This window comes from Hippoglossus stenolepis, chromosome 16 (genome assembly GCF_022539355.2).
Source record: "Hippoglossus stenolepis isolate QCI-W04-F060 chromosome 16, HSTE1.2, whole genome shotgun sequence".
Classification (NCBI taxonomy): Eukaryota; Metazoa; Chordata; class Actinopteri; order Pleuronectiformes; family Pleuronectidae; genus Hippoglossus; species Hippoglossus stenolepis.
This window is the reverse complement of record NC_061498.1, coordinates 21,212,525-21,233,814: the sequence shown is the minus strand read 5'-3', so window position 1 is coordinate 21,233,814 and position 21,290 is coordinate 21,212,525. Positions and strand designations below refer to the sequence as shown.

The window sequence follows — 21,290 nt, the reverse complement described above, 5'->3', positions numbered from 1 at the left end:
GATATTTATAGTCTTTATTTTTTTATTTTGGGTCTGTTGCATGTTAGAAACATTATCAACATGCCTGCTTGTTTGCTGTGAATCCTCAAGAAAAACTAAAACTCAAGAGTAACTCCTGAGCCTCTTACTTGGACATTTGTGTTCTCACATACAGATCCTTCGGATAATGTCAGGAGATTATACAGAGTTCAGTGCATGTCTGAAAGCATCTTGTGAAAAAAAATCTTTATGGTACGATGTTCTTATTAATGTAATATGTGATAGCTTAACATCAGATATAATGGGACCTATGTATGTTCATCTGGGTTTTTTTTGTGACCTCCTGGATGAGTTGTCAAATTGTTTTGGTAGATAATGACTCTAACTGTGGTTTGCTGGAGTCCCAGATCTTTAGCAATGGCTTTTGATAGATTTCAATTACTTTGTTAACGGCATCATTTGTTGAGGCCTTTTGGCCTTCTTCACAATGCCAGACAGGTTCTTTGAACATTGAAATAATTTAAAACTGCATTTTGTGTTTAGTTGGGTTATCTTTGTCTAATATTAAAATGAATTTGATGATATGAAACATTTAAGCGTGACAAATGTTCAATTATAGAAGAAATCAGGACGGGGGCAAATACTATTTCACGGCACTATACTGAATGGGTAAAGTATCAGATCGGCCTTTGTGTTGGCAGATATCTAACATTAGATGGATTAGCTTGGGATAAAGGCCAGAAAACTTGATAGTAGTATCTCTGGTTTTAGTACTTTAGGGTTTCCTTAAATATCAAAGTGTTTAAGACACAGTCATCAAATATATTGTACAAAATAAAATAACATATATATAATGTAAGTTACTTGCTGACCTGTGTGGGGCCTTGTCCAGTGAACAGAGCTTTGTAAGCAGAAGCAGCTACTGACAGAGCTCCCTTCACCAGGCCGCTGGTGATGCCTGGGTGCCTAAGGAGGGACAATAAGGGGTTAGATCAAAAGTGTGACATCTATTATGTAAAAGCCTCGGTATTTAAATAGACCCAGACATGTTTCTGCACAAGTAATGATAAGACTTAAGAATATTGTAGGAGCCTGTAATACTCATCTCTCTCTGTCTGTGTGTCTGTGTGTGTGTGTGTGTGTGTGTGTGTGTGTGTGTGTGTGTGTGTGTGTGTGTGTGTGTGTGTGTGTGTGTGTGTGTGTGTGTGTGTGTGTGTGTGTGTGTGTGTGTGTGTGTGTGTGTGCGTGTGTGAGAGAGACCTGGGGTCCTCAGGGTTGTCTTCTGTGCCCTCAGTATCTCCAGTGTCATCTGTCTGAGTCTGTTCAGAACCAGAGGCTGCAGGACAACAAAATATCACAGTATCATCATCATTCTGGACTCCATCACAGATTGATCCAGTTTCAAAAACTCTGTCAGTAATCATACCTATTTGTCAGTATCCGCATGGATGACAAGATACTAAAGACTAAACTCTACAGCAACCTGACAGAGGGTGATATAGTGTTTGCAGACTCAAACTGGTGGAGATATGCTTACCATCCTCAGTTTGGTACAATTCAGAACCCTCGGCTCCTTCCCCAGCAGCAGCAGTAGCAGCAGCAGTGTCAGCATCTGTTTCTCCACTGCTCTCTGGACTGTGCAGAGTCAAGGGTAAGATATTTTTCCAGCATTCATATCAGTGGAAAAAACTTTCGGGCATGCCCAAAACCTTAGAACAAAAACAAGTTTTAAATCTAGATTGCACTGGGAGGGTCAAAGGATGTATTCTACTGGAGAAGGAACTCTCTAATGCAGGCCTATTCAAATGGTGGAATGCGGGCCACATGTGACCCAGAAACAACCACTGAGTTGCCCAGCCCGTGGTCCCGCAAGAAATGCGGAGAATAACAGAGAGCCAAAATTCCTACAATAGTACAGACCATGAATGCAACGCACTGCATTGCATTTTCAAACGCTCCACAAATGCATCTCATCCCCGGCACAAATCACGGATGTGATGACAGATTTCATTGCGAGGTTGAAAGAGAACTTTGCTGGTCGATTGGATGGACTTGCTCTGCCCACAGAGGTAATGGGTTTTGCCAGAGACCCGTTCAATGTTGCAACAGAAGGGGACTTATCCGCCAGAGCAAAGGAAGTGCTCCCTTCCATCGATGCGGGGAAATTCATACTCAAACTTGTTGATAGCTAATCACCCATTACCATGGCACAGGAGCTTCGCACAAACGGGCCTGCTATGTTTTGGGCTGTAGCAACCACAGTGCTCAGTATGTTTGGATCAACATACACATGTGAATCAAGATTTTCACATATAAACAAAAAAAAAAGCAGCTCTCGTTGCTCCCTGAGTGACAGCACTCTTCACCAATGCCTTCGAAATTGCATTGACATCTTACAAAATAAAAGCCACTGCTCTTGTTCAGAACCAAAAATGTCGCTTCTCCCACTAAGAAACTCAGCAGGGTAACTATAGCCTACAAATCAACATAATGTGGAATGTGTAACGAAGCCATACCTAATCAGTACTGGGGATGTTGTTTTTCTGAGAAGACATGCACTGAAGTTTACATTTCTGTTTGAGACCAGGTATACTGTCAGCAACTCTTTTCAAAACTGACATCATGTCTAACCAACCAGTCTGCTCCTCTCTTTTTATTACATAAATACTGTTTACATTTTCTACTCTGCATTTCCTCTGTGCATCTCAGTCAAGCAATAATCAAACAAGCTCAACCATTCATGTGAAAATTCAGATTGTTAGAGACTATGAGTCTGCGGAGGGCTTTGTTTTTAAAGAAAAAAATGTATATTGTAATTGATTAGTGAATGAAAACAGTATGCCTATTAAAAACAGAGCACAACAGAGAGGTCAAAATGCTTTCAGACATGCACTTAACTCTGGAGATCCTCTGCTGTTTCTCTGGAGGACGTGTATGTGTGAATGCAAATGTCCGAGTGAAGGCCTCCAGAGTTTCTGCGGACTTTCTCCACCTGGCCCCCTACTACAAAGTCTGCAGAAAGTCGTGAGACGATGTGAGAACACAGCAGGAGATCCTGCACTGGATTCACAGTGAGCAAGTGGAGGGGCTTCTAACACGCGACAGACGCAAAAATGAAAACAACTAAAAGAAAACAGATATCTCAGGGTGAAAAAGCGGGGCCAGAAACGTGACACCGACAAAGTGACTTTCGTATCTGGGATATTTTTTGCTTCATTAGTGGGAGGAAGTGGTGACGCATGGTGCATCTATATATACAATCTATGTTAAAGAGTTTTAGACATATTAGACAAATACACCCCATTAATGCTACTAAACTGTTAATGTACTCAATGATTTTCTCGCATTTACCTTATTGTGCTACAAGCTGGTCTCAGGGGTGACTACGTTAAACCATTATATACTCTTTACAAACAATCTTTGGAGCCACCATCAGTGTACTATCATTTTAAAGTTTGATGTATTCAGCACCACTTGTTAATTTAGCTGATATGTGCCTGATTTACGGTATTGTCTTTTATATGGGCCTTTCTTTCTGGAGTTTGTATGTTCTGTATGTGTCTGTGTGGGTTTTTCTCTGTTTATTCCAGCTCCCGCAGCTCTGGGATAGGCTCCAGCTAATCATCCGCAACCCTCAAAGGATAAGCAGTGGAGATAATGGATGGATGGATGGATTCTTTTATATTTTCCTGCTCAAGAACCACAGATGCAAGTTAGCTATACTTAACGATTGTGTTGTATATGGACCCTGTTTATCTAATAAACTGAATTCAACTAATAAATGACACAGGGATTGGAGATAATGGCCTTTCTTATATCTCGTCATTAATACTGACCTTGGTGTGACGATGGCTTTAGGTGGGGCCACCACTTCAGGTGTCAGTGGCTCATCATCCAGCGTTTGAGATGTACAAAGCATGTCGTTGGCACTGCTGGTGCCCGACAACTCTGTCCCTGAAGCTTCATTTGCCTCAGCTACTCCCCCGTCCTCAGCAGTACTGCCTGGGTGGTCAGTAAGGTCAGAAGTCGGAGTATCAAGGTCTGTGGGGGTTTGGGCTGAGATGTCACCAGGCTGGGACAGAGCAGAGCTGCAACAGGACAAGGAATTGGGGATTAAAGGGACAGCAACAACATACACAGCAGACAACATCCAGCCGCCATGTTGGAGTCACTTCACCCACATATTCCCACGACAACACATGGTGACCAGCTCTGTTACTCATGTGCTGACATGGCACATACCTGTACATGGACTCCCCCAGTGGTCGGCTGGTGTCGAAGCAATCAGGGAGGATGATGATGTAATCCTCTGAAGAGGTGGAGGAGGAGCGACTTCTTCTCTCTTCTCCCTTCTCCCCTCCTTCATTCACCTTCTCCTCCCCTGGCTCCTTCTCCCTCTCCTTCACCCTGGGCTTGACACAGATGCTCTCCATGTGGGACTCTTCAACCTCATCTGCATTAGAATCGGGAAAAAAAGGTTCGATGTTTCGAGGAAAACACACAAAACTGGAAGGAGAGTGAGGCAATAAAGCTGTTTTGAGACATGAACTCGGGAGGATGTCCGCACAATTCTGTCAGGCTTTCTCTGGAGATTGCCTTCCACACATGAACAATGCAGCAGGAGATCTCTGCTCAAATGTATTCAACACAACACAGAAATCTACGGAGCGTTCAGGCGAGGGCTGGTGCAGCAGACAGAGGCAGGACATAATGTAAACATTCTGCTGCCGAGATCATATGTTTTTGTTTACAGCACATTGACACCGGCATGGGCCCTTATCACTAAAAGCTCTCTTGACATCTTTGTCTGTGTCTTCTACGTGTATGTGTAACAGATGTGGATTGGGCATAGGTACGAACGACTCAGGGGGTTGTTTTCCAGCTTTTTATTTGCTCCTGCAGACAACAACACACATTGTCTTGCTGTGATTAATTTCTCTCCTCTTGCTGCACCTCCGTTCCTCAGCAATGCAAAACAACACTGAGGGGGGAGGGGTCGACAGGAAGTATGAACTTTCGGAGGAACACAAAAGGTGATGCACAGCAAGGTCATTTCCGCAGGAAACGTTAATAAAGTAAATTACAATTAATAAAAATAACAAATAAAATTCACAAATACAAATTATAAATAAGAATAAATAAAGTGCATTTCTAACTCTGTTACATATGGCACCGCATGCCATATAAACATCATGCTGCTCAGGTTTGCAGAGAAAACAAAGGGTTATCTTTAAAGGCATTTACAAATGAAAGCTGCTTTCACCAAAGTATAATTAGAAATTATGTCTGCGTCAGAATCAATAGGTTTGATCAGCTAAGAGCACAATATATGCTGGGCAACTACAAGAAAATGTCATTTTCCACAAACCAATACATTTAACCTCTTATCAATTCGAGTGAAGAAAAAAGTGAGTGAAAAATAATAAAAAATTTCCCATTGAACTGTGAATAAAAAGCAGTTTGATCAAAAAACCCAGTGAAAATGCATGATTCGCATGTCATGACCAAACAACTCAACCACTGTGTCTCCTGCTCTCACCTGTGGCTGTGGAGGCCCTGGCTGAAGCAGGAAGCAGGGTTGGTGCCGAGTTGGGGCCTGGCCCCGGGGTCAGAGCCACAGACGTGGGAGCAGGTAGGGATGCTTTCAGCGGGGAAGGGAGGGAAGCCTTCAGCGTAGCAGGTGGTTTCAGGGTGTTGTTGGAACTGCTGGGGTTACTGTCTGGAGTCTCCTCTGTTTTCAGTGATTTGCTGTTCATGCAGGAGGAGGAAGAGGAGGAGGAGGAAGAGCCACCCTGAGCAGCTGGACGTGCCACTGAGAGTAAACAGGAGGATAACTGTTAGACACTGTGACACTTTTCTCTTTCAGTCAAAAAAATTTCAAAAAAATATGCCAAAGTAGACTTCACACTCATTGTGTCAACACAACTTTCAAGCTTTGTGTTTACAGACAACTGACCAATCACTTTTTTACCAGCAAAAGTACTTGAGACTGATTAGTGATTTGTGACATTTCAGTCCAGGGCATTTTGGGTATTTATTACTGATTGTGGGAAGAATGTTAAACATACCGAAACACCAGATGGTCAAAAGGAAGACATTTTTTTTAAAGATTAATTGCAAGTTATCTTCCATAAAAGACAACGCAAACTCAACGTAAACAATGAGACAGGATTTATTATAATATAAAAAAAATATTAAGTATTTAGTTTAAAAAGGCAAAGAGGTAATGATGTCTGATCTACTGAGCGGGCCACATGGCTTTCATAGTGCTGCCATACAAGCCAGTCCCCAGTCAGATTTACCTTTAGCCTCAGCGTACCCTCAAGATTGGCCTGTATCAATGATGGCCAAAACACATGATGACACTACTGAAGTTATGTCCCTAACATCCATGTCTACTAACACCTGCTAACATCTACTGGCGGTTGGTAACTTAAATTTTGCAGAAGACTTTCAAACGTACAAGGGATATTCAACATCTTGTCCTATATTCTAAATGATTGTAGCTGGATGCATCCAGTGATCGCTATGAGCCCGAACGGTGTCCTATACAGGGTATACAAGAACGCTCCTGATGTTCTAAGCTTCTTGTAGAAATTAATGAGAGTAGCATGGGTGAAACAAATGATACCAAAAGATTGGCTAAGAGCTGGAGGAGTACTGATACCAAAAGAGGAGGAATCCTCAAACATCAGCCAATTTCGGACCATCAGACTCCTCAATGTAGAAAGCAAGATCTTCTTTGGCGTCATAGCCCAAAGGCTGACAAGCTATCTGGTAAAAAACAAGCTGGTGAATACAATGGTCCAAAAAGCTGGAATTTTCTGGATGTTTAGAACACACTAGCATGATCTGGCACCAAATCCAATCAGCCAAGAGTGAGAAGAGAGATCTACATGTCATCATATCATGTTGGCATCTGATATTAGTGGTGGACCACGATCGAGTTGGCAGCTGATGGTGGATCCTGACTGTGGACTATGGTGACATCCGATCGTGATGGTGGATCCTGATCGTGGTGGCTGGTGACCGTGGAATATGATTACAACAAGACTGCTTGATATACAATATGTCTACTCACATACTCGACCATTACTGACAATAATCCATCAATTAATTTACCTTCCATTATGCTACAAACTGTTTATTCTAATCAATGCTGTAACTACCCTTGTCTTTCTGATGTTCTCCATTACACGTGGCATCTATTGCACTTCTGTATGTCCTGGGAGAGGGATCCCTCACATGTGGCTCTCTGAGGTTTCTATGTTCTATTTCCCCTGTTTTTTTTGGTAGTTTTTCCTTACTCTTGTTGAGGGTTAGGGGCAAAGGATGTCACACCTGGTTAAAGCCCTATGAGACAAATTGTGATTTGTGAATATGGGCTATACAAATAAAATTTGATTGATTCATTGATCTTCCTTGATCTAACCCTAACCCTAACCCATTTGGGTCAGAACCACATAGTGTCCTCTGGGCTGCTTTCGACTTCTTCAAAGTACCAGAGCCATTCATACATTTGGTTAAAGCCTACTTCAAAGATCTTATTCAATTTCAATTCTGCTTCACGACACCAGATTTTACACCATATGGCAGCATCTCGAAATAGGCATCATGGCTGGCTGCACTATCTCCCCACTAGCATTCACCATGGCAATGGAGGTGATTATTAGAGCTTCAAAATGGGTAGTAGGTGGGGAGCGAAAAAAGTCAGCGGTCCGATTAACACTAATCAGGGCCCACGTGGACGACATGACAACCGTGACCACAACAGCACCATGCACCAGACGGTTGCTAGGGAAACTTGAAGAAAACATCACATGGGCCTGAATGAGGATCAATCCATCAAAATCGAGAAGCATAGGTAAGAGACCATAGGTTCTACATTAATGGAGAACCCATTCCAACAGTGTCTGAGAAACCTATAAAAAGCCTTGGACGATGCTATGATGCAAGCCTCAAAGACTGCGAGCAGGTCCAGCAACTGAAGCAGGATGTCAACAGTGGCCTTAAGAACATCAACCAGTCTATGCTTCCTGGCAAGCTAAGGTGCTTACAGTTTGGCCTGTTACCCCGACTGGTGTGGCAACTTACAGTAGTTGAAGTTCTTATCACAAGAGTTGAGAACATGAAGAGAATGATCAACTCTTATGTGAGAAAGTCATTAGGAGTCCCAAGATGTCTGAGCAACATTGGCCTGTATGGACACGGCATCCTTGAGCTGCCTATCTCAAGTCAAAAGCAGCTTTCCAGCACGCTGACATTGTGGGCCAGGTTCAACACGAAGAGGAGGTTTGGGCCTAGGTCTGAGTAGACCCTTGTGGAACAAGGCAACTCCTTTAGAGCACCGATCTGGTAGTTCTGGATATCCGGCGTCAGGAGTAGGCAGCAAGATGTGCAAAGACTGTCACTCAATCCAGACAGTGGATGAAATGGGAGAGCATAGAGAAAAATAAAGATCAGCTGGAAGGACCTGTGGGGAATGGAAGCAAGCAGGATTAGCTTCCTGCTTCTAGCAACCTATGACATCCTTCCCTCACCCAAAACCTACAGCCATGGCTGAATGAAGATCCATCCTGCCCACTATGCTCAACTCCAGCTACCCTCAGGCACATCCTCACTTTTTGTTTAATAAGTCTCTCCGAAGGTAAGTACACATGCAAACACAGCCAGGTACTCAAACGCCTTGCAGAAACAATAGATACAAAGAGAACCAAGGCCTTACCATCCAAAACATCAGAAGCAGTTCAAAGGACAACATTTGTCCGTGAGGGGAACAGAGACAGACAGGGCCTCCTCCACTGACCAGGAGTCGTCAGTTGGAGCAGGCCCGAGACTGGGAGATGTTGGTGGATGTGGGCCAGTGGCTTACAGTCCCATCACATATTATCACGACCACCCTAAGACCTGACCTGATACTCTGGTCCAACACCCTGCGAGTCATTTATTTCGTAGAACTGACAGTACCCTGGCAGTATAATGTTGATGAAGCGAATGAGAAGAAAAGGCTGCTGTATGCAGACAAACGTACAAGGCATATTCAACATCTTGTCCTATATTCTAAAGAAAAAAAAAAATATATATATATATAGAACATAATATAATAAATTTATGTTTGTTGTTGTCGGACAGGGATCCATTTCTTGATAAAAGTACCCAAAAGACAGTTTAAACAAAAGTGTAAAAAATTTAATGATTTTACCGTTGGATACTATATAACTTTTAAGAATATTATCTTCATTGTTGGTTGCTCTCTTCATTTGTATAATACATTCATATTGTGTGATGCATTCAGTGTGTATATGTACTTGCTTTGAGTGAAACTATGTTTGTCTTTGGACACAAGACAAACTTCAGAAGAGCATTCTGGAAATTAAGTCTTAACTCAACTCAACTCCACTCAACTCCACTTCACCCTCATCCTCTCACCTCTTCCCTTCCAATAAGGTTTAATACTAAAGTGCTTGTGTTATAAGATTTACAGTGTGGCTGTCTGCACATGAGCTGTACCAAGAATCTTATCTGTCAACAGATCTGTGTATAATAAACTCATATATTTCAGTAAGAACCACTGAGGTTCTTTAATTTGACCTGACAATTCACCACTCTGAGTACCACACTGAACCTTTAAAGAAAGAGAGATAACCAAGAGAAATATTCCTCTATTCCAACCTGGCACACCTGCTGAACTACCCATATGGGTGAGTGTTGTTTTGAGGAATCTAATGTAAGATAGCTGACGTGAGAACAGGATCTAAGACAGGGCTCAGTCATTTTGACGTGAGAATACCACAAAAAGCTATTTCATCAGCTAGCTGCTAATGTAGATGACAGCATGGAGCTGAGTGGGCAGAGCACAGTGGCTTTATCAGAGCTGTTTCACTGAAAACAACTAACGTCTGCCAAAGGAACAGAATGATGAGAGCTGAGGGAGTCAAAAACAGTAAAGCTGCAGAATAATGCTCAAATCCATTTTCATAAAATACAAATGTGTCAAAGTAAAGAACCCTCTCAACACCACTTTGTCAGATTTCAAAAAAGTCAAGCACAAAAAGAGAAAACAAATATCCCTGTGTCCTATTAGCAGGATTTCTGTAGGTTTCACTAAGTTCAATTTAAGATTTAAACACCATAATAAATTAAATTTATGATTTTTGTCAAGTATGACAGATATGAAAGAGTCAGAGTTCTAGAATTACTTACACTTCCCCATAATTGAAGACAAGGTGAAGTAGCCTAGTAGAGAATAACCCTCGAAGCACCATGTTATGTCTTAAACTACAGAGACAAAAGATATGCATAGCCAAACAGAGTTTACTGAGATCAATTCCTACCTTAAAAACTACGCATGCTGCATGTAGATATAATTACGACATACTTATTTGACACCTAGTACGTACAATTTTAACAGATTTAAGATTTTTTAAGGCCTAAAGCCCTGTGGGTCTTTCTTTGACTAGAATCTACAATACATGTCAGAGAGCTCTGTGATTGGTGGTGCTTCTATAGTTTTACAAACAAGCTTGTCAATACAATCAAATATCATTACACCTGTAAGAGGGCAGAATTTTTACGGGTTAAAAGTGTTATGGTTTTGTCCAGCGGAGGGCTTAGCTGCTTCAACATAGGAAGGTGGAGCTTTTTCGTGAATCAACTTTAGTGAAAAGTTTGCAGTGGAGGAGAGCGGGAGAAATTTGGCCTGGCTGAAGTTTAGCTCCAGGACTTTTCCACAAAGTGTCCAGAGACAAAATCAAAAGCCGGAAAAAGAGAGAACATTAACTTGTAGGTAGTTAAGTTCCTGTATTGGAAGACGCTGACTAACCAGTGAATTAATATTTTCAACATTCTTCCCCAAAACAAATGTCATGACACAGTGGGGGACTGAAATCTGTAGCCTTATTGATATGTAGTATGACTGGGTTCCTGGTTTTTGTTGAATGTTCCAAAATGATCCATTTTTAAAATAATGACTCTTTTACCAACTCTTATCTTTAATTCATCTTATTTTTAACTTACTCTGTATGTAGGCTGGGAAACAAAAACAGCAGACTCAAATTGGAGGACAATCTAAAAACCTGCAGGCTAGTAAACAATTTCCATGGACGGCTACAGACCAGTGACCTGTCTTCAGTCCAGTAACTGCTTCTTTTACCTGTCCCTGGTCGGGACCCTCTCAGAGGGGCGTGGTCGGGGGCCTCCTCCAGGGTCATCGAGCGAATCACAGTTTCACAAACAAACTGAGAGCCACTGATATCATCCTCCCCCTCCTCCTGAGCCGGGACTCCGCCCCCCTCAGCTCCAGATCCTGCCCCATGGGGGACATCTGAGGACCAGTAACAAGAGGACAAGTGTTCTGAGGCACAGACGAGAGAGCTCATTAACCAGCCCTGTGTGTCCTACTCTACCCACACAGTCGCATTCAACAATGTCATCTTCAGCTTGTCCTTAGCTGATCAGTGACAAACATCAAACCAAACACATGTAGACCTTTTCCTAAATGACAACATGAAAAACATGTGAGTGTAATTATAAGACAGTAAAGTGTCTCTGACGATTTCATTTCTGTTTTCATTAGTAAAAAGGGGGGACTAATTTCTGAAAATATTTTGCCATTAATTCTCTTATTTCATCACATATCTCTGCAAAACTGATACAGAGAAGTTGCCATTAATAATCAACTGCATTACTTCTAATTAATTTCAAAGAGATAGAGACTGTCATACTGAAACTTCAACAAAAAATGTTCTATTATTTACTTTGGTTAAATTCCATGACATTTTGTCAAGGGTTGGGACATGGCCCAAGGAAGACCCAATTACATTTTGGAGCAGATTCAAATAAATGGGCACATTATAGAGTGAAACACTATAATTTTAACCAAGCTTGACTAAGTGTGCTCACACGTCCCTCCTGGCATAACTCGCTCCTGATTACTAATTGTATGACACAAATTAAGAGTGTAAATAGTGAAAATGTTGTAGAAGAACATGCAAAATATAAAAGAGCAGTACACAAGTCTGTTGCCCTGCTGTATGCTGAGAAGCATTCCTGCTAGGACACTACAGTATAGCAGTTTTAAGACATGTCCAGCAGAGGATGCCCAGGATGCCTTTCACACATGCGCAACGCAGCAGGAGATTCTCCGCTCAGACGTGCTCACAACATAATCAAATTTTCAGCAGGATTCAGGTGAGGGGTGGTCTGCACCACCTCACCCCTCACCCCTCACCCCTCACCCCTCAGGCAGAGGCAGGATGTCACATATTAACTCTGCTGTGTACTGTAGATCACTTCATTTTGTTTACAGCACATCGACATTGGTGTCTGCTCTTATTACCAAAGATCCTCTTGACATCTTAATCAGTTATTTCTACGTGTGACTTCACTTTTTCACACAGAGATATTTATTTTGTTGTAGTTTTTTTCATTTTTGCATCTGTCCCATGTTAGAAGCTTCAACACCCCCTACTCGCTCGTGATGAATCCAGCAGAGGATCTCCTGCTGTGTTCTGACATCAACTCCACTGGACTTTCGACAAATTTTATACTAGTGGACCAGTCAGAGCACATACACCTCCTCCGGAGAAACTGTGGAGGATCTCCGGAGTTCTGTGCATGTATACGAGCAGCTTATCTTTACCTCAACAAAATTCCATCAAGGAGTTAAAAAAGTATGATGAAGAAAACTCCATTACCCATGATGCTGTTGATGACCTCTGCCTCTTCCTGGATCAGACCCAAAGATGGACTGCTCTTGTCCTGCAGGTGGCCATCTTGAGGCAGAGGGGATATGCAGGGAGTCATGTCTGAATGGAGGAAATTAGCAGAGAGAGAGGAATATTTACATCAACTCCAGTCTGGCACAGGCTACCTTATTTGTAATTGCAGTAGGACTACATCATTGTTGGGACATGGAATTTGTGGATACCCTTCGGCCTACATGGGTAGTCAAAAGCCTTGAGCACATGTTCTTTTTCCTGGAGAAAACCAGAGCAAGGCCTCCCAGGGTGCGGCAACGTCACACAGAGGTGTGAAACCCCCCCCAGGGACACAGGTTTCAACTCCCATTGGTCACTCTGGACCCGATGACCTGTGAGGTCACCGGGCCAATATAAGGCCAGGTCTTCCCCTCTTTTGTCTCTTTTCTACAATCCCTCCAAGGGACAAGGCTGTCCAGCCTCTTTCCCTGCATCGCCGAGGGAAGAAGCCTGGCTTCTCCAGCTCACATCTTCTCTTTCCATCCAACTCTTCGAGAGGAGCACAAAGGTGCAGCTTCCAGCTCATCTCACCAAGGAAACCTCCTCGCAACCCAAGCTCTACCAACCTCCTAGCAGTGACGCGATATCCTGCAGGAAAACTTCAACCAGCAACTGAGCTACACAGCTCAACAGACCCACAAAGTCAGGAGCCACAAACCAGCAAGACGACTTCACAAAACTGCGAACTGCACAGCAACTCTTTTTCCCCTTTCCACTGACGGGTAACACAACTGGGCTTAATAATTATACTAGGCTAAGCAAAGACTGTTTATTCGATACTGTTTGATGTTTATAAGTTAGATTAATGTTGCTGTGATATTGTGCTTACAAGTTATTTTGAAAGTTAATGTTAGTTATGCTCTTCAGTCCTTCCTTGCATGCATCTAGTAACTTTGTCTAATTTGGCACACACACAGACACACGCATAACTCTTCACCTAATTATCTCTACAGGTCGTAAACATTCCAGTAGGGGGGGGGAAGGGTGTTATCACTTTGGCCAGCCGCCATTTTGAAAGCACGCTGACTCACACAGACACACACACATGCATAGTCATACCTATCTTTGTTTAGTAAGTACACCGTTAGTAATTTGTGTTTTTATACTTTATTATATTCATAATAAATGTTTTTCTTTCACAAATGTTTTTTCATTAATGTTGCATAAGTGAATTTCGCCAACCTCTACACTGTCAAGAACTCCATATCCTTCAACTTAGCTAACTATCTATATGGTAATTTTGGTTATAACTATTAATTTAATTGTTAATCAGAGTTCCAAATTTGTAGTTAGTACTTTTATGAGACTTAATCAATAAATTGGCTATCTTTTCCCTTCCTTTGAAGGGTGGTGCCCCGAGGTAACTTTAATCAATTAAAGTTATTATTTAATATTAATAATAAAATATTATTTTATATTTTATTTTGATAACCAAATTTATTGAATGCCGGAAGGCACACCATTTTATGGTATCACGTTTAATGCATTATTGCACAACATCATTGATACTGGTTTAGCAGGACCAGCTTTTGAACACTTAGTGTTTGCACAGACAGTCAGGTATGATCAGGTTTTTGAATTATCACTTTTTGTGTTTGTGGATGTAGACATTGTTTCAGAAACTTGGACAAGCCCTTAAAATGGTTTTGAATGGACCAAGTTACATTACATAGAGCTATTCCCGTCTTAATGATCATCAAAGAGCTTTACACAACAGAAACATTTACCCATTCATATAGAGCCTCTCTATGCTGCGCTTTTCTATGACACGCTTCACTTACACACTGCTGGCACAGCCCCCAGGGGCAGTTTAGGGTTCAGTGTCTTGCACAAGGACACTTCGGCATGCAGACCGAGCCCTGGCTTTGGACTTAATGTTTTATATGATATTCGTGTTTGATCCCGTTGGCTGGGCTATATACTTGATTTTTTTATGCTGCACGTGCCTGAAATCGGGGGTAGCTACCGTCGGGTTCAGACACAAAAAAATGAATTCCTGTCAAAATCAGGGAGGGCTCAGCTGATTCTCTCTGGCTTAATCAGGTTCAGACAGATAATTGTGGCCCGGGCTGCACTTTAGTGCAGACCCAGAAGTTGCTCTGTCCATAGCTAGATTATTGACTCGAATGTGATAGTTTACAATGCGCTGGATTGCCAACGTGTTTAGGTCAAAAGCCACTGTAAAATTGATTTAAGGTTATATATATATATATAACTCTCCACTACTGGTATTTTGTGATATATTATTTTGCCAAAAAGAGGCAAAACACACTATAATCAGAGTCTAAGATAAATTTGACTGATATTTATATATTTTGTATACTGATATATATTATTACTGACATCATATTTTCTATAAATATCCTGATAACAATGTCATTGTGAATTTTTTTGTTCACAATAATTGTGTAGTGAAAATGTGATATTATGACAGCTCTGTCCTTAATACGATCAACAGTGGGATTAGCGTCATACTCGGAGTACAACACACTCACTCTCTGGACCCAATCACTTTGAACCACTAAAACTATTCTTACCAGCAGGGGTGTTGTTTGGGACACTCTCCAACTCTTGAACGATGTTGATGTCTAGCAGCTCAAAGGAGAGAAGATCCTGACAGATAAACAACATCAGACAGCTAATTAAAGAAGCGGCCTTAAGGGAAATATAGGAAGTGAATGTGAAAAACATTGACAATAAAATATTAATTGTAGATAAACCAGGTAGGATAAACATAAACGTTTTCTAACTTCACTCTGCACCATACACTGTTTATAAAAAGCTCTGCATACAACATCTAGCACACAAACAATAAAAAAGTGACAGTATTTTGTAGAACTGTTAGAGTCTCACTAATGACAAGAAAATCTTTCAAAAATAGCTATAGAGCATTTACACAGGCCAAGGAAACAGAAATGTTTAAAACAGGCACAGCACTTGTGCTTGTGCATATGTGCTTTTTCTGGCAGCTCTGTGGTTTTAATGTTGATTTTAACTTTACGAAAATGTTTTATTCTTGCTTTATCGAGTCTGTCCTCATGTTTACCTTTATCTGTTGGTTTGGGTTATTGTCTCTAAAAAAAAAAATCTAATACAGTGCATTGTTAAATTGTGCAGCAAAATCACCATCCTCATCTTTATAAGATGAGGTCTTAGAGGAGGGCTCAGTCAGTCTTGTCCAAATCATGTATTCCGAGTCATCCACTTTTTAAAGAGTTTGTGTTGCTTCCCTCTGGTCCTTTTAAAAGCTCATTTGTCCCTGCTGTCATCTGCCTTTTTAAGGAGTCTATGTGATTTTTAGATTGTATTTATTCACATTTTATTTATTGATTGTCTGTTTTTGTCATGCACTGATTGCTAGCTGTACTAGAAATTGCCCCTCTGGGATAATAAAGATTTCTTGACTTGACTTGATTTAAGGATTATTTCAGAGGGCTGATATCAGATTGGTACTTGGCATTGGTTAAGTTACCCTGTTCAGCTTGTGGAAAGAGTAGAAAATAAATTATAAAAAAGTATAAGTAAATGACTTGGAGCCCTAATGCAAAGTGTACAGCAGTGTTGTGATTGTTATTACCTGCGCAGTGAGCAGGTCTACAGAGGGGATGAAGTACTCTTCCTGGTCCACTGACATTAGAGGCTGCTCTCTAGAAGCTGCACAGGCTTTTCCATCCTTGGCCACTGGGTTTTTACCCTGCATGAAGAAATGACAACCATTTCAGTTAGATTAGTTCACTTTTTCCAATAGAATTTTACTGTATGTCTCACTGGGTGTATTTCATCAAACACTATCCACATACATATTTGGAGAGAGTAGCAAAAAACACATAATAATATCATGATACCAAATTTAATAATAGTCTTATTATATATTGATATAATATCAATATAATTTTTTTCATTTATCACGGTTGTCGTCAATACCAGTACATTGAGGACACCCCCAATACATATAAAGTGTTTATATCTAGTATATTTCTTATTTATATCGCTGAATTTCAATGAATTTCTTCAACATTCATCCACCTATTTCTTCTACCTGTGGTGTGACACAGGGTGACACCAGTATCCCATCAGCCATCATGGGTGCAGGGGCCAGAGGGTCGACCACAATACTGCACCACACCCTCGGTCCAAACTGCTCCCCAGCGTGGGCCAGGCGCCAGTGGGAGGTGTAGGAGCCCTCCACAGAAGGAGCACACAGAGCCACGCTCACTATCCCGACCTGAATATGCAGAACAAATGAAGTGGGTCAGCGACATAACAGGAAAGCAAGGATATAAAATACAAAGCAAGAGTCAGGGGGCAGTAATGTGCTGACGAGATCCATTTAATTCAGTGCCACATAGAGAAAGCAGCCAATATGATCTAGGTGAAAAATGTAGCATGCTTTTCTAAAGATAATTGAAAATGAAAACTTCCCTCTTGATATCTCACCTGTCCTGGCTGAAGGAAGGGAACAGACACTTCTCTCCAACGGTCCCCAGATCCCACCGCTAGGTTCCCCCACATGAACTTCAACTGCAAGAAACAAACAGTGATGCTAAACTAAACACTAACCGTATGTAATGGTGTCACACAGAATTATCAAATATTCTGCTGTCCACTCAGTGTATCCATTTTGTTTTAATAGCTTTAGTGTTTGAGTCTCACCACCCTCATCAGCAGCAGCAGGCAGCTGATTTGAGTGAAAGATCTCTGATAGACCTACTGTCCACTCCCTGCTCATTACCAAACAGCAGACAGACACAGTCAGAGAACAAATGGTGAGGACAGTGGAGAGAAAGCCAAATATCTCACTCAGGAGCTGGTGGAGACGAAAAAAAGTGCTAAGATAGAATTCTAGACATCCAATTACCAGGTGGACACAAATTCAACTTCAAGTCAATACTATTGTGTTAAAAGGCAACACTTTTCTTATATCAAACTCACACAAAACAGAAGTTGTAATATTTGGTCCCTCAGAGATGCATTATCTAATGATATAGCTACTATAGATGGCAATCGCCCTTCCCTCCAGCGAAACCACCAGGAACCAGGGGTTTTCCAGATTTATCCTTTGATTTACATTTGCAATAAATTTCACACACTGCCTTTTCATAACATTGCAAACATTAGGTACATTCTGTCTCAAAAAGATGCAGAAAAAAGAGCCCATGTCTTTGTTACCTCCAAATCAGGCTTATATGGCACTTACAAGTGCTACATGTAAGTGCCATATAAGTGAAACTAAACTGAAGTTTATTTTATTTTATTTATTTTATTTATTTTATTTATTTTATTTATTTTATTTATTTTATTTATTTTATTTATTTTATTCAAGGTATAGTCGGAAGAGATGTGTCTTTAGTCTGCGGGGGAAGATGTGTAGACATTATGCTGTCCAGATGTCAATGGAGAGCTCATTCCACCATTTAGGAGCCAGGACAGCAAAGTGTTTTTGTTGGGTGGCTAGTTGTCCCTCGCAGTGAGGGAGCAGCAAGCCGATTGGCAGATGCAGAACAGAGTGGACGGGCTTGGGTGTAAGGTGCAACCATGTCCTGGATAATGTCACCATCATACCTTAAAGAGCTCATAGTTCCATATCACCCCACTAGAGCACTGCGCTCCCAGCATTCAGTTTGGGAGGCAGACACCCTCTCTACGTTTAAGAGTAGGCTTAAAACCTTCCTTTACGATAAAGCTTATATTAGAGCTGGTTCAGGTCTGTCTTGGACCTGCTCTTAGTTATGCTGTTATAGGCCTAGATTATGGGAGGGGACACATGGAGCTTCTCTTTCCTCTTCTTCCCCTTCATAACATTAATGTCTCATCAATACATGTTACTGACTTGAATTCTTCCCCATAGTCCCTCTGCTTTATCGTTTGAATTTATAATTACAACTAGATTGTTTAAATATACAATATGCCTACTCACATATACTATGATATAATAGGCAATACCTCTATCATTACTGCTCCCTTCATCTGTCAGAACTTTTCTTATTTATGAATACTTTACACATTGATACACCTCTCATTTTTATTAAACACTGTCTTTTCTCATCAATGTTGTAAATGTTATTTGGTTGATGTGCTTTCTTACACGCAACATCTATTGCATTTCTGTCCATCCTGGGACAGGGATCCCTCACTTGTGTCACTCTCTGAGGTTTCTGCCAATTTTTTTCCCTGTTAAAAGTTTTTATGGTAGTAAGTGCATTATCTAGGCATGGGGTAAGGGCAGAGCTCTTACCTCTGACCTTCCGATTAGTGGATAATCTGCTCTACCACTAAAGCCACATTTGCCTCCTTCAGCTTTAAACACAAAGTTAATGCTATTGAAAATAATTGATTATTGGAGATTGCTCTTTTTTCCTTCTAAAAGAAATATAACCTTGTCCCTCCAATGACAATTGGGTCAGATGAGAGCGTATTGACCAACCAATCCAACCAAACCGATAATGCCAGAAGGATAAGCTCTAATGAGAAAAGTGCAGAGGGGTACTGTAGAGGACTGTACCTTAGTATCAGCACTCCAGCTGATAGTCCCAGTGTTCCTCATCTTCCAGTACTTAATAAACTTAGTCCCAGGACGCAGTCGGGTTCCATCAGGAAGGTTCTCGTCCAGAAATGCAGCAGTCATGGTTGGAACCACCAGCGGACAGGGACGCTTTGGACGCCTGGGCAAGAAATAAAATCTATTTATTCAGCATTTACCTGAAGTTTTTCGTTTAAAGATTTTTTATTTCCATCAGTGTTAAAGCATCTGTGTTCATCATATGTGGCACCTCCCAGCAAATGTAAACAAATCTATATGTGAATCATTTTACATGTTTTTCTCTTGTTTTTTTGGTGACATACTCTGGGCTGTTGTGCTGGGTGGCTCGAGGCTGCAGAAGGACGGGGGAGGAGCTTCCATCTCTGTGGGAAGAGCTCCACTGTATGCCCCGCCTCTCCATCCTCAGCTGTTTGCGGATCTCTTTGACCTCAGCTTTAAGCAGGCGTTTCTCTGCTTTGAGCCGCTGCTTCTCCGCCTTGCGGAAACTGCGGTCACCTCGCCTGTAGAACCTGAAGAGGGAAAACATAAAATGAGGATGAACTGGGGCCCACACGCTCAAATTGGCAGAGGACCCCTAAGCCAGGTAATATGTGTAAAGTGACATTTCCTTAAAAACGTTCCCATAAAATTGTGTACAGTGATATATAAAACATTTGAATCGTATTTCTTTAACCAGGCAAAATTATTGGGTAGAAATGTTGTATAACAGGAGACTGCCTCTGTTCATGTTATAACACAACTGCAATATTAGACTATTGATGTTTATACACTCATCTTCGCCCTGCCTATTCAGTCAACTGCTTTTTTCTGCTGAGTAAATTCTCACTTCATTTTGTGAGCAGAAATGATGTACATGTTTATTTGCATATGGAGCGAGGAAGGGTCTGCATTGAATAATGTGATGATTTGTTTATATCTTCTAGATCAGGGGTCTTCAACGTTTTTCAGGCCAAGGACCCCCAAACTGATGGAGAGATGGAGCAGGGACCCCCTACTATATATATTGTATAAAATTGTGTTTTATATTAAACTGGGCCTGGTGCCATGTATAAACATAGCTACCCTGTTATTGTGCATTCAATACTAAGCTATTCAAATAATACACAGGTTCATATATTCATGTTTTTATTTTAAACATGTGCAAGGTGCCACTGCCATTTATAAACATACATCTTGCATACAACACTGAGCTATTAAAATAATTCACAGATTCATGTTTTTATTTTAAATATACATGTAGAAGGGACAGTGAATCCTCAAGCCATCTGTGGATGGTACACATACTCCCACATTAGTGAGATGTCTGACCCTGATGAGTAGCACACAACTTATCTAACCTTGGACGGATGGAGGTTGTCAGGCAGAGGGTCATATCAGCCTCAGGCTGCAGTCTTGACCATGTTAATGTGTATTTAAAGACATTTAAATTTGTGGAAAAAAAATTACTAATTAAAAAAATATAATAAATTGTCTAATCAACCAAAAATTTCGCGACCCCTTTGCAGTACCTCCGCGGACCCCCTAGGGGTCACGGACCCCCTGTTGAAGACCTCTGTTCTAGAGGCTTCTTCCCCTTTACGTCAAAATACAAATTATTTAAAGAACTGAAGACAAGACAAAAAGGTGTCGTACTTGCTGTGGTCAGGGGCAGGTGATCCGTGTTCCGGGATGGACAGAGGAGTCCTCGCTCTCACCAGGTTGTGACTGGGATCATGAGAGAAACTGCAGGGTTCGCACAGAGTACAGGACGTACACACACTGATGAGAGACAGAGATGGAGGGAAGAAGGGCAGGCCAAGGAGAGAGGTACAGAGAGTGTAGAGAGACAGTTAGAAAAGGGAGGGCAAAGCAGAGGAGTGAAAGGGTAATTCTAAAGAGCTGACATTGTGACTATGAGTACACAGTTTCACTACCTACATTGACAAATTATACCTTGGAATCCAATGACAGAGGACTGTTTGTTACTATATAATTGTTAAAAAGCAGAGTGGCTGGAGTAAGACTGTTCAGGT

General features: G+C 41.3%; 1 protein-coding gene across 7 annotated transcripts in view; it reads right to left on the bottom strand.

Moving 5' to 3' along the window:
* The window catches only part of nbr1b (NBR1 autophagy cargo receptor b), a 45,775-nt gene that overhangs the window by 5,956 nt on the left and 18,529 nt on the right, over positions 1-21,290 (bottom strand). The window contains exons 8-22 of one of the 7 annotated variants that reach the window (XM_035180648.2): positions 20,911-21,036; positions 19,581-19,787; positions 19,240-19,399; positions 17,175-17,258; positions 16,777-16,962; positions 16,315-16,431; positions 15,275-15,350; positions 12,675-12,785; positions 11,132-11,302; positions 5,519-5,791; positions 4,222-4,432; positions 3,816-4,067; positions 1,517-1,614; positions 1,240-1,315; positions 852-945 (exon numbers count right to left, since the gene is read on the bottom strand). In XM_035180648.2, coding sequence (XP_035036539.1) covers positions 852-945; positions 1,240-1,315; positions 1,517-1,614; positions 3,816-4,067; positions 4,222-4,432; positions 5,519-5,791; positions 11,132-11,302; positions 12,675-12,785; positions 15,275-15,350; positions 16,315-16,431; positions 16,777-16,962; positions 17,175-17,258; positions 19,240-19,399; positions 19,581-19,787; positions 20,911-21,036 — 2,242 coding nt within the window. Of the gene's footprint in view, positions 1-851; positions 946-1,239; positions 1,316-1,516; positions 1,615-3,815; positions 4,068-4,221; positions 4,433-5,518; positions 5,792-11,131; positions 11,303-12,674; positions 12,786-15,274; positions 15,351-16,314; positions 16,432-16,776; positions 16,963-17,174; positions 17,259-19,239; positions 19,400-19,580; positions 19,788-20,910; positions 21,037-21,290 lie in introns of those variants that run through there. The other 6 variants (XM_035180651.2, XM_035180649.2, XM_035180650.2 and 3 more) reach the window with 6 other exon arrangements.